The following is a 13,019-nucleotide window of genomic DNA, read 5'->3' on the forward strand; positions in this document are numbered from 1 at the left end:
TCAGAAGCAAGCCCCATCACCTGTCCTTTCCAATCAAGGGTCCTTGCTTCCTCCATCTGTTATAATCCATCCTTCCTCCCAGGCAATCAGTTCAGGACAAGGCAGGCCTGGGCAAGAGCCTCATAAGCTTGGCAAACAAACACACGATGGATGGCTCACTATCTATATGAGCCATGGAGATCCATACTAGGGTGCCAAGGCTGGATTTGGAGGAAAGGGTCCTGGTAATGAGTTCAGGCCACATGCAGAGTTTTTAGTGGTATATCTTGGCCAAAGTCTGCAGGAAGTAAGCAATCAGAGCACAGGAAGGGGCGAAAGGCACTTTATTAAGAAAGCTTTGGCTGAGCCCCTGCTAAGAGGAGCCCATCCTGGGGCTCCGGGATGGGACAGGAGCAGCCCTGTTGGGGGGCCTATAAATACATCTCCTCAGGCCACTGGAATCACTCCTGGGGTTTCCAAGACATGTGGGATGGTGGGAGGCTATCAAAACCAGCTTGACAGCCAAGGGACCAGGCACAGGAGAGGGAAGACGTGACACAGGCAACAGGGCTCCAAGTCCCCTAAGGAGCAGAGACCAGCCCTCCTCCCCAGACTGGTCAACCAGATACCCTGTAGCCCAGTCAGTGGTAGCCTCTAGCTACCTACAAGGAAAGGAATCTCTAGCCAGAAGCACCAGGCCCTGGCCTATGAAAGGCAGCCGGGGCAGAAGGGCTTCGGGGCCTCAGCCAATAAGATGATAAGCCTAGCCAAGAGTCCGCTTGGCCTACTGTAGGAGGCGGTCTCCAGGCTGAACCCTCCTGACTTTGGCCAATGAGACACGGGTTGCTCGAAGAGCTCTATAATTTGGCCAATGGGAAGGGAGTAGCCTGCTAAGCGCCTGTCAGGCCTCGACCAATAGGATGGGGACGACTGCCCCTGAGCACTGCTCCAATCAAGAAGCAGCTGCTGGAGCCTGAGCCAATCAATCACAGCCACCCGCCCTGCCACTGAGGGGGTTGGGCCAATGAAAGGCTGTCAATGCCCAGGCTGCGTGGGAAACACGGGGACGCGGAGCTCAGGGTGGCAAGCATGGTGCTAAGCCAGGGGAAGCAGCTGTGGGCGCGATGGGGCCCAACGCCTACTACAGAGTGGGAGCGCCCACCCTAACCAGCTCTCCCGCCGCCTCCCTGCTCTTCTTGCGCGGCGGCTTCTGGATGGGAATCTTCTTCCGAGGGGTTTCATTTGCCGGCGTGCCAGACCCCGCCTTGTCTGGCTCTACAACCTCCGTCGCAGGGGACACGCGGGCCGGCGAGGCGGGCGGCACTGACCGCTTGGCCTTCTGCGGCGGCGCCGGCTTCTCCCGGGGGCTCTGGGCTACGAGCGCTCCCTCCGTGCGACCCAGACTTCGAGTCTTGCCGCGCAGCTCTGCCGCCAACATGGAGGCGGCCTCGGGCGCGCTGCGCAGAGGACCACTGGCGTCCGTTGATTCTGGGAGACCGGGTCCGCGACCCCGAGCTCGAGCCCGGGGCGGTGAGGGCGCGGCCAGACCTGGTAGCTCCTCGGCCAGCCCCGGGGGCCGCGCCGACGCGTCGCTGGGTGTCCGTTTCCTCTTGCTGGGACTGGGTGCAGCCTCAGGACCCGGAGGTGGCGGCGAGGGCGCGCGGGCCGCGGCGGCGGCTCCGTGCTTGCCATGGATCCAGGACACTTTGGGCTTGGTGGCAGGGTCGGGTGGCGGCGGTTTCCTGCGCTCGGGCGATGGCGAAAGCGACAGGCCCCCAGCCTCACCTCGGGCCCGGACCGGCCGGGCCTCGCGCCGGGCTACGCGTGCGTACAGCGCCCCGCCAGGCCCCTCCACACTGGACGCTGAGCGCTCGCTGTCAGAGGACGCCGGGAGGGGCGCTGCTGCTTCCTCTGCGGACGCCCGGGTGGTCAAGGTCGCCGGGGAAGGCGCTGGTGCGTCAGTAGGCAAGGTTGTGGCCTCTGGTTCTCGGCTCTCCGTTGCGGCCTCTAAGGAAGGAAGAAGGCATCCAGATCACCACCTCCAAAGGTGCCTTTCCCTCTTCACAAACCAGAGCTGGGCTATCGCTATGTCGCCCTGGCATTTAGGTGAGCCTGGCATACTCATACCACCAACCACAAACAGTTTAGAGCCACAAGGTGTGCTACTGACTGCTGGAGAAATGGACACATTTTCTGGGCTGATGCCGAGATTTGAGCAGACTTTGCGCCTGTTGCCCACCAGACCCCCCAACCTCAGGAGCCACCATCATCAAATTTACCTCCTTCTTTTCTAAGAAGGCTCCTATGGCTCAAAGATTAGGCACCTGCCCAAGGTCACTCATTGCTATGGCCAAGAGAAAAGAGAGGCCAGCTTCCCAGCTATTCAGTGTTTAGGTCAGTAGGCTGGAGGCTGCTGGCAAAGGTGTCTCCCTTTACCCAACGGGTCCACTCCCATCTGCCTTCCACTCTCTATCCAGGTCCAGAAATTTCTGTCTGGCTTCCCCTCGAGGTGAAATTGGTCTATGTGTAGTGACAAGAGGGCCTGCATATCTCCCCAGACCCCACCCCAGACGGCTGCTGAATAGTACAGAGGCTTGACTGCAGCTGGAGCTCTGGCCAACCCCCAGTTCCCAGCATGACCTTGGCCTTGCTCCCTGTCTGCAATCCTGTTTAGCAGAGGTCTTAGGAACATTTCGCTGTGCTGGAAGGATGCGCAAACAAGACCATACTCACCCTCATGCGGGACACAGTACACAGGGCCTTCATCTGTGGTGTCGAAGGATGAGAAGGAGGCTCGGGAGGACCATGAAGGTGAAGGCTGTTCCAGTCCTGAGGGTGGTTCCAGGAAGCTGCAGTTGAGTGTGTTGTCCAGGTCATGATGAGCCACTGGGAAGGAGTGAGGCAGAGTTGCCAGGGGCTCAGCCTTGCCCCAGTCTGTGCTCTCATTAGCCAATTGTGAATGAAATGATAAAGACCAGCTCTTCTGTAAGACTGTAGACAGGGCAAGAAACTTAACAGGTAGGGATAGCAGCAAACTAGAATTTAAAAAGGGACAATGTATGTAATGATGGAAGACAGGTATGTGCAGACAGGGAGCTGGAAAAGGTTGGGCTGAAGTGTGGATAAAGGTTAGAAAGAAATAACTGGAGCTGGGTGCTGCTGGCACAGGCCTATAATCCCAGCTACTCAGGAGGTATAGGATCAAGGTTCAGAGCCAGCCTGTACAGAAAAGTTTGTGAGACTCTTATCTCCAGTGAACCAGCTAAATATTGGAAATGGAGATGTACCAACCTTGGGAAAACAAAAATAGAAGCAAGTGCCAGGCCCTGTGCTCAAGTCCTAGTACCAATACACACATACAAAAAGACAGGTGTAAAGAATTGGACCACCAGGGTTTCAAAGCTATGCTTTGGAGTCAATTTTGTGGAACTTGGGGAGCCTTGAAGCATACCCTTTTGAGCCCATCTCAGCTGCCTGTACCCCATAGGCTTAGCCTTCAAGGATGCAGACCCCACATTGATGAATGTCAGAGGTGTGTTGGCCTTCTCTGTCTACAAGCCCCGCACCTGTGTCCATAGATGTCATGCTGCTGTGTAAACCAGAGTTTTTCCTCAGCGGTCTCCTTAACCTTCCCATAGCCTGAACAACTGCCCCCCCCCAATCTATCTTCAGAAACAAGTGCAAAACAGAGAGTCCGTCTCATTGTGTGTCAGCACAGAAAGGAGCAGCAAGACACCTGCCTGAAGGCCTTTGGGGTGGGGAGGGCAAAGAACCAGCTTGCCACTTCCCTGGAAGGGCTCAGAGCACTGGTGGGAATCCAAGCAGGAGAGTGGGTCTTGGGACAGAATGTTCCCATTTCTACATCCCTGTGCATTCCTGGCAGCTCCTCATCAGGATGCATATATTGTACCATCCTTCAGCTGGGTTGCCTGACAGTTCTGTCATTCACACATGGCTAATGCAACCACTCACAGCGCCCCATGCCTCCCCCTCACACACACATCTGCTCTGACATCTAGGATTCCTGCCTGGTTCTCTGGCCATGCCCCTAGCAAGTGGGGCACACCTTCACTTTGGTCACACTTCCTCCAAGCTCACCCACATTAAAACCCCGTACATCACCTTTACAATAGCATTTTTTTTCTTTTTCTTTTTTTTTGGTGGGGGGGGTCGGTCGTGGGGCCTGAACTCTGGGCCTGGGCACTGTCCCTCAGCTCTTCAGCTCAAGGCTAGCGCTCTACCACTTGAGCAGCAGCGCCACTTCCGGCTTCTTCCTTTTTGCTTATGTGGTGCTGGGGAATCGAACCCAGAGCCTCATGCATGCAAGGCAAGCGATCTACCACTGAGCTACCTTCCCAGCCCCAACAATGTTTTCTTATTGAAAACCACTTTTTAAAACATTAAAAAAACGCTTTAGGGTCCCCACTTTACCTATCCCTGGAGTCCCCTCACACCTATTTCCCAGGAGCCTCCTGCGCAGGGAGGTGTTTTCTCCTGAGACTCCGAGCTCTCATCCTTACCTACGACTTTGGGCAACTTTTGCCTGCGGAGTGGGATCCGGGGCAGCTTCATGCTGATGCGGCTGAAGCGACCACACAGGCGTTGTGGAGCCTTCTTCCTTCCAAGCGAAAGCTCCCTGCGGGGGCAGGGCCTGAGCGAAGGGGCAGGGCTGGGAGGGGAGGCTCGATCTTCCCGGGCGCTTTAAGGATGGGGCTGAGCTAGTGGAGGGCGGAGTCTGGGCCCAGAAAGCGCGAGGGTGTGGCCTGAGCCAAGTGGAGCGTGGGGGGCGGGCCTCACCGACTCACGGGGTCCTTGCCGCGGCAGGCGCAGCAGCAGCCAAGTAGCGAGAGCAGGAGGCCCAGGAGCAGGGTGAGCAGCGCGCCCGCGCCCATCACGCCTTTGCGTTGATTGGTTTCTGCGGGTGTACCAGGTAAGTGTGGGCACCAACAGCCCCCGTGTTCCCTAACCCCCGATGTCCCTCATGCACTCACCCAAGCGGCAGGCACCAGTGACCGGGTCACATGAGTCCTCGTGGCAGCTACAGGCCTGGGCGCAGTCCACGCCGTGGAGCCCTGGCGGGCATGTTACGTTACAGCTGCAAGGGTTCTAAGTCAGACAGAGCCACGGAGGCCCACCGAAATGCTTCCCCTTCCCTACCCCAGCCGCTAGCAGGCCCAGGCCTGGCTATCCAGTTCCATTATGTAGGGATTGAAGCTCACTCCTACCTGCGGCCAGGCACACACTGGATGATCAATAATTTGGAAGTGATCGTGTGCGCCATCAGTAGGAGCAGATCTGGAGGATGAGGGGTGGTCACCCAGCCTCAGAATCTTTTTCTGGAGCTAACTGTTGTGTGGGTTGGAAGAAGGGCTGCCAGTGCAGACTGCTGACTAAATGGAAGTCCCTACTCTCTATACAGCATCCTGGTACCACATCAGGGCAGGAAACCTACCCCCAAACTCTTTGCCACTCTCTAGTTGAGTTAGGGGCTAAGGACAGAGAGTCCAGCCTGGGTCCCACCTTGTCTGTCCCTGAGGTCTGGCTGGAGCCCCCCCGTGTCCGGCACATACTTTCTAACCCCTACGAATCCCGAGGTCACTCACTGAGGCCCGTGGACACCAGGGCTGCAAAGGCAGCGCCCTGACTGGAAGTCACAGTGGCCGCTGCCGCAGTCCGCGCACACGAACGCACAGTCCTCGCCATAAGTGCCATTGCTGCACTTGGTCTCACACCTTGCAACGAGAAGAGGCATCAGCAGAAACAGAAGCAAAAGGACCCCAAACCGAGAGTCCTCCGCAGAGGGCCTTCGGGGGCAAGGCAGGCCTTGATGCGGGGAGGTTGCAGGTCTGGGTCGAGGGAGGCACGGGCTGCTCACCGGTCGCCAATCCAGCCCGCGTTGCAGCGTGTGCATTTGCCAGTGACGTGGTTGCAGGCATGCCCGTCGCGACAGGGCGGGCAGCGGTGTTCACAGCCCTCCCCGTAGAAGCCGGTGGCGCAGGGCTGGTCGCATTTGGTTCCGTTCCAGCCTGGCTCGCAGGTCAGGCAGCGGCCCTCGGCGACGGTGCACGGTTGCTGGCCTTTACACTGGCCGCACCTAGGGCGGGGTCAGGAAGTGGGGCGGAGCGGGAACCCCTCTCGTCCCCGCCCCTCCTCGGCGGCCCGCCCTTTTCCCCCTCGGCTTTCCTAGCAGGCGGGACCCTCCTCCCCACGCTTACCGGCGGCGACAGCCCAAGCCGTAGAAGCCGGCGGGGCATGGCTCGCGACAGTACTTGCCACGGTAGCCCGGCTCGCAGGCGCACGTGCCGTCCACGGGGTTGCAGCGGCCGCGGAAGCACTGGCAGTAGCGATCGCAGCGAGCGCCAAACGTGCGCTCGCGGCACTGGCAGCGGCCGCTCTGCTGCTCACAGGGCGAGGAGTTGCAGGCGCACTGATTGTTGCAGCTGCGGCCCCACCAGCCCGCGTGGCACAGGCAGGCGCCGGTCTGGGGGTCGCAGCGCGACGTGGCGCTGCAGTAGCAGGCGCTGGCGCACTGCGGGCCCCACCAGCCGGGCTCGCAGCGGCACGCGCCGGTCCGCGGGTGGCACGTGCCATGCTGGCACTGGCACGCATGCTCGCAGCGCGCGCCCCAGCGCCGCGCGTGGCACGTACACTGGCCCGTCACGTCCTCACACTGCCCGTTCGGGTGGCAGCTACACCGTTCCTTGCAGTCAGGACCCCAGAATTGGCGCGGGCATTCTGCAAAGACGCGGGAGTGGGAGCCTCCACTTTCTGCGTGGATGGCGTCCCCGCCCGCATCCTCCCACCGTCACTTCAGGGGGACTCAACGCCAAGACTCTACACCTTAGCGGAGACAGACTTCGCCCCGCCCCGAACCTCGCTTAGACCCCGCCCCGTCTCTCCAGCGTGCCGCGCAGGCGCCCAGCGCCCTCCCCACCCCGCACTCACTAGTGTCGCAGTTGGCACCGAAGTAGCCGTGGCGGCAGCGGCACTCGCCCGGCCTCACGCACACCTCGTTCTCTGAGCACGTGGAGTTGCCTTCGCACACCGCTGCGGGACACAGGCCGAGCTTGTGGGCACATGCTCCCCCCACCTCGAGCCCTCCACCCCCAGTTCCCAGGATGAAGAACTCACCGATCCCACACTCGTCCCCCTGCTGCCTCCAGCCAGCGCAGCACGTGAACACCTGGGGACTGTGAGCCGAAAAAGGACGACTGAGTGTGACCTGACTTCCTCCTCCCTACAACCGCTTCCCTAATCTTCATCTGCACTGGGGTTCCCCTCTCCCCACCCTCCTCCCACCCCCAGCCAGTCCCTACGTGGCCTCCCTGGGTACTGCCTTAGAAAGGTAGTTATGGCCTTGACGTGTGCTGGGCGCCATTACAGATGTGGAAGACTCAAGTTTTGGTGCTCAGGAAGTCGACCCTGGGCAGAAACGGAATAGTACCACAAACAGCTCATCTCCAGTCCTACCTACCTACAAGGACTCCCCCAGTTCTCCCATGCCACCTAACTCCCCTGTGCCCTCCTGCGGGACACTAGGCTGAGAAAAGGAGTCCTGAGTTCCAGAAGGTGCAGCACAAGGGGGCAGGGGTGGCTAGAGGGCAGATCCTAGTCTCAGGACCCCTTACAGGGGCTAGGTCATCTCTTAAGGCTTGGGCCTGGCCAATTGCATGTTAGTAACTCCCTTGTGAAATGACTGGGAGGGTACCAGAACCAATAGACATACATGGATGCCCAGGTGGGGCTAAGCATCAGGGTGGATGGCAGCCTCTAAGCAAAGTGGGCTGTGGACACAGTTCTTTTTCAGGGGAGGCTCGTGGGGGGTGGCAGAAGGGGGAAGGGTCATCTATCTGCTAGGAAGAGGGGCACAAGGGAACATGGGAGTTCTCAATGAGCATAAGGTATAAGTAAAACAGAGCCTGGGGTGCCAGGGTAGGAGTTGAGGTAGAGGAAAGGGAGATTGATGAATCTACTTGTATTTATTGTTTTTTTTTCTCCCTCGGTCTGGTCGTGGGGCCTGAACTCTGGGCGTGGGCACTGTCCCTCAGCTCTTCAGCTCAAGGCTAGCGTTCTACCACTTGAGCCACAGCGCCACTTCCAGCTTTTTTCTTTTTGCTTATGTGGTGCTGAGGAATCGAACCCAGGGCCTCTGGCATGCAAGGCAAGCGCTCTACCACTGAGCCACCTTTCCAGTCCTTTATTGTTTTATTATGAAGGACTTGGTATTATATTACTCTGGTAGAAGATCTTGGTTGTTCTGTTTTAGCCATGTGGAAGTGGAGCTTAGGCCTCACACATGCTAGCAAGCATTCCACCATTAGCTACACACTCAGCCCCTAGAAGGTAATTTCTTTTCTTTTCTTTTCTTTTTTCTGTCAGCTGTGGAGCTTGAAACTCTGGGTCTGGGCGCTGTCCCTCAGCTTTTCAGCTCAAGGCTAGCACTCTACCACTTAAGCCACAGTACCACTTCAGGTTTTCTGGTGGTTAATTGGAGATAAGGGTCTCACAAACTTTCCTGCCTGGACTGGCTTTGAACCGTGATCCTCAGATCTCAGACTCCTGAGTAGCTAGGATTACAGGTATAAGCCACTGGTGCCCAGCTCTATTATATTTTTTCTTGTGCCAGTCCTGGGGCTTGAACTCAGGGCTTTGGTGCTGTCTCTGAGCTTTTTTTTTTTTCTTCCTCAAGGCTAGCACTTTACCACTTGAGCTACCAATCCAATTATGGCTTTCTTTTGGGGGGTGAGGGATTGACAGAAGATAGGTTTCATAGACTTGCTTATCTTGGCTGGCTTCAAACTCTGATTTCAGGTCTCAACCTCTTGAGTAGCTAGGATTACAGGCATGAGCCACCAACACCTGGCCTAGAAGGTAATGTCTAACTATAGTATTTCAGAGTGTCATGGCTTCTAAAACCACACCAGATGCCAGGTGAAAACCCATAGTGGTTAGAGAGATACCTGGAGACTGTGGATGTCATGGAACTGCCCATGTTTTTTAGAGGGTAGAGGCTGAAAAAGGACAGCCAGTGAGGCTGCTGGTTCCTACAATCCCATCAGACACAAAATTTTGCCTCAGTCCTACAAGAACATAGCATCCATTTACACTTCAGAGAAATCTAGTACCAGGATGTGATGGGAGAGGGCCTGGAGAGCTGGTGGGGTAGGAAGGGCTGAAGGGAAAAACCGAAGCTACCTTCACCATGTCCTATACATGCCACCCAGACTTCAGACGCCTCCAACTTGGTCAGGGTTCCGAGGCCCAAGAACAGTCCCTTCCTCATCAAATGAGCTACTTCTCTGCCAGGCCAAAGGTGAGACCTGGTGAACAGGATCAATAAAACCCTGTACACACACACACACACAGAGGAAATCATAGACTAAAACAACAAGCCTGGATTTTCCTGCTTTTATTGTCTCACCTACCCAATCCTGACCCAGAGGCTTCGAACAACACATTTGCAGACAGAGCCTACCAGCTCATCCCCCTGTCACTTCTGCCTGATCTTGGCCTCAAGATGGAGATCTACAGTTGTTCTTTTTTATATATATATATAAAGTTGTTCCTCTTTTAAGAATCCCTGCCGGATGACCTGCTAAGTTTGACCCAGAAGCACTGACTACCCCTTTCTCTGGATAGCCTGATACAGGGTGCTGTGACCAGGAGCCTGCGCTTTTATGGCCACAGCCAACTGAGTTTGATATCCAGGTCTACTGCTTGTTATGTGACCTCAGCAAAGAGCTTAACCTCTCTGAACTGTATGTTCCTTACCTATAAGAATATGGCTCATGGATTTGGCAGAAAGATTAGGAGGAAGCCAACTGCAATGTTTCGCATTTTCTAAGAGCTCTGCCATGGCTGTGGTAGTTTATGTGATTATCTGCTCTCTAGTTCCATGTAGACCTTGGGGATTCTGCAAGTAGGCTTGAGGAAGCCTCTGAGTACAGCTGGTCATTCTCAGCATGGCTGGCATCTAGGCCTCACACAGCAGAGCTGACACTACTAACAGAGAGAGCCTATTTGGGTTCACCAAACACAAGAGTTTCCTCGGAAAGACTGACAGTAAGGCTAGGCTGGGCTGGTAGGTTAACTGGTCAAAGATCTTAGGAAGATGAGGTAGAGAAGACAGCTGGTACAGGGCACATTTCCAGCTTGCTTTCTAGTTGGTGAGACTCAGGGAACCAGACCACAGCAACAAGAATGGCAGGCTGTGGGTTGCCTCTTTAGAGACCACTGTTCCTGTCATGATGCAAATGTGCTGTGATTTCATCTGAGATGTAGCTCACTGCATCTGCACATAGCCTGAATTGCTCCCAAATCAGCCAGGGAGGTTTTTCTACTAGCCATGCAGCCACTAGAGAACTCATCTATTTGACTCTTCCTGCCCCAGGACCCCCCTTATCTGGTTCTGTCCCAAACTTCCCATCTCTCCTGTCCTCATTTCCACCTACCTTTACCTTCTTCAAGGAATTTTCCAGGTCACATTAAGCAACAATACATGGGAGACCTCCTCAATTCCAGACTCGCAAATCCAACTGTCTACTGGACAATGTCACCACAGGGAGAACTCAAGAGTGTCTCAAGAGTGACCTCCTCTATATTCCAAGTCTTTTCTACCTCAAGTCACACTGGTCCTTCCAGGTTGGGAGGCCAAGATTCTAGGACACCCCTGACTCCTCTCTATCCTCACTAGAGCCACTGAGAAACACCTGCTTTCTCTTCCCAGCCACATCTGGTGGGGGGAACTGATTGTCCCTTGCCCTATCCCAGCTTCCAAAGACCCACCTCCTATTTTCATAGTGTCTGTCTTCTGGCTGACCCCAGCTTCTGCCCTTCTGCCACCAAAGTGCCTGCCACCTAGAAGCCAAGCCTGGTCAGAACCACTTGCTTCTGCAAACCTCATTTGACCACAGGCTTTAGAGAAGAAGTCCAGGTCTTCAGAAAAGTGGGTGAACTGTGGCTTCCATTTCTCTTTCATCATTTCCCTGGGCTCTGCAGCCCCAAGACTCCTGTGATTCCAAGAAGCCTCTGTGTTGGGTCCTTGTCTGGAACACCGCTAGGGTGTCTTTCGCCTCTGGATTTGTGTACTCACCACCTTTTCAGTGGATTTCCCCCAGATCATCACATAGAAAGTAGCACCCCAAACTCAACAACTCTCTCCCAGGCCTTCTTAGATGTCTAGACACTTTTGCTTCCTGAGCTGGCGGTCTCCTCTGTCCCTGGCACAGGGGTTTGGTATCTGCTGCTGGGTCTTCAGTAACACAGGCTCCTCACCCAGTAGGAGCACAGCATTTTGTTGGCTGAGTGCAGGCCCTTCTCTCTGGCCACAATAACAAAAGGGAGGGTCCAGAATCCAGGTAGGCAGTGTCCAAAGTGACTGTCCTTGCTTGGAGCCCTCCCCTTCCCCCACAAAACCACAGAAACTCCTCCCCTCCAAACTCCTCCATGAAGTAATGCTCCATCACCGACCCCATTTTACAGATGTGGAGCAAAGCCCAGAAAACTGAAGGACTTGCCCAGGTCCACACAGCTGGGAAGAACTAGCACCAGGATGTGAATGCAAACCCAGGCTCTTGGCTACAGACACAGCCTGGCGTCTTGGGGAGGTCTTCTGGCAAGGGGACCGGGGGTTTTAAGGGATCCCACGCTCCAGCTCCCAGCAGTTCCATCCCGCTACCAGATCCCCATCCCCGGACGGGGCCCCGTCGCGGGACGAGGCCTGGGCGCGTAGTCAGAGCCAGGCGACCATCGCGCCCTCCCCCTCTCCAGGCTCGGCCCCGCCCGCCACCGCCGCCGCTGCATTCCTGGGGCTGGGGAGGCCTGGGAGGCGGTGGCGGCGGCGTCGATGCGAAGCAGATGGCGAGCCAGGCCGGCCCCCGCCTCGGAGGCGGGGCTCGCAGGGGGAGGGGCCTGTGCGCCTCCGGACCCCAGTTTGGAAACCCCGCGCGGCCCCCCGAGTAGCCCCTTGTCTACCTTGATTTCCATCCCCACACCCCCAGCCGCTGGACCGGATCTCGGCCTTTCCCCGCCCTTCCATCCAGAGCGCCCGGAGGGGATCCAGCCCAGAGTCCCACCGTTGCCTCTCCAGCTGCCCGCGGGTGCGGCACCCCTCAACATCCACCAACTCGCCTCCTCGTCCCGGTGCAGAAGCCCATGCCCTCGCCCTGGCCTCACACTCCACTGCCCACTTCTGGCGTCCTGCCTTTGGCTTTGCTCACCACGAAAAGCACTCCAGCCCGCTGTCCTCTGACTGGGCCTGTCCCACACCGGCTTCCCCAGTGGGCGCCTCGCAGCAACCCACCTCTGACGCCCCTCCACACATCTCCTGTCGCCACCCCGGGAGTCGCCACGAGTCCCCACAACCTCGGGGCCCCCGGGCCCATCACTGTCTTCTTGGCTTCCATTTCCGATCCACTCTGAGCTCCGACTCTTCGATGATCACTCTCCCCCGCCCCCCCCTCCCCAACCATCCTCCCACCCTTACCCGTTCTTCCTACAAACAAACTGTCCTTCCTTTGGCCTGTCTCAAAACTTTTCTGGATCCTTCCTCCTTCGCCTCTCCTCTTACCCCACTCCAGGCTCAAACCACTCGTGCCCAGAGCTTTTACACATGTTGTTCCTTCTGCTTGGAATGCCTTTTCTCTCCCTCTCCTCTACGGCCTTCACAACACAACACAGCTCTCCCCCCCTTCCCTTGTGGGGTTTATGGCATTGGTTATCCCCTCAGGTGACTTCTGGTCCAGGGTATCCTCGGATGCACCGTCGTGGCGCAGGGCCCAGGTCTGTCTGGAATGAAGCCAGTGTGGGCGAGGGTGACCGAAGGGGCCCACGCGTGTGACACAGGGAGATCCGAGGCGCCCCACAACCAACCACCAATGCCTAGCGCCGCCACCCTCCTAGTCCCGAGCGTCTCCCTCCTTCTGCTCCCCAGGCGAGCTGAGGTCCTACCCGGACGCGCGGCACACGTTGCGGCCTCGCGGGTTCAACTCCTGGGGCTCCGCGGGGCCAGGCAGCAGCCAGAGCAGCAGCACCAGCAGTGG

At 57.0% G+C, this 13,019-nt stretch overlaps 1 protein-coding gene across 1 annotated transcript; it reads right to left on the reverse strand.

Annotated features, from left to right (window-relative positions):
• Window positions 1-306: 306 nt before the first annotated feature.
• Window positions 307-13,019, reverse strand: Scarf2 (scavenger receptor class F, member 2; the record flags this gene model as incomplete). Its single annotated transcript, XM_013031508.1, has 11 exons — window positions 307-1,986; window positions 2,713-2,865; window positions 4,500-4,615; window positions 4,777-4,894; window positions 4,971-5,074; window positions 5,583-5,711; window positions 5,855-6,073; window positions 6,195-6,714; window positions 6,925-7,026; window positions 7,111-7,169; window positions 12,928-13,019. Coding segments are annotated over 11 exons (2,478 nt in total), but the record flags the coding sequence as incomplete, so codon positions are not given.

Source organism: Dipodomys ordii, unplaced genomic scaffold (genome assembly GCF_000151885.1).
Source record: "Dipodomys ordii isolate 6190 unplaced genomic scaffold, Dord_2.0 Scaffold141, whole genome shotgun sequence".
Classification (NCBI taxonomy): Eukaryota; Metazoa; Chordata; class Mammalia; order Rodentia; family Heteromyidae; genus Dipodomys; species Dipodomys ordii.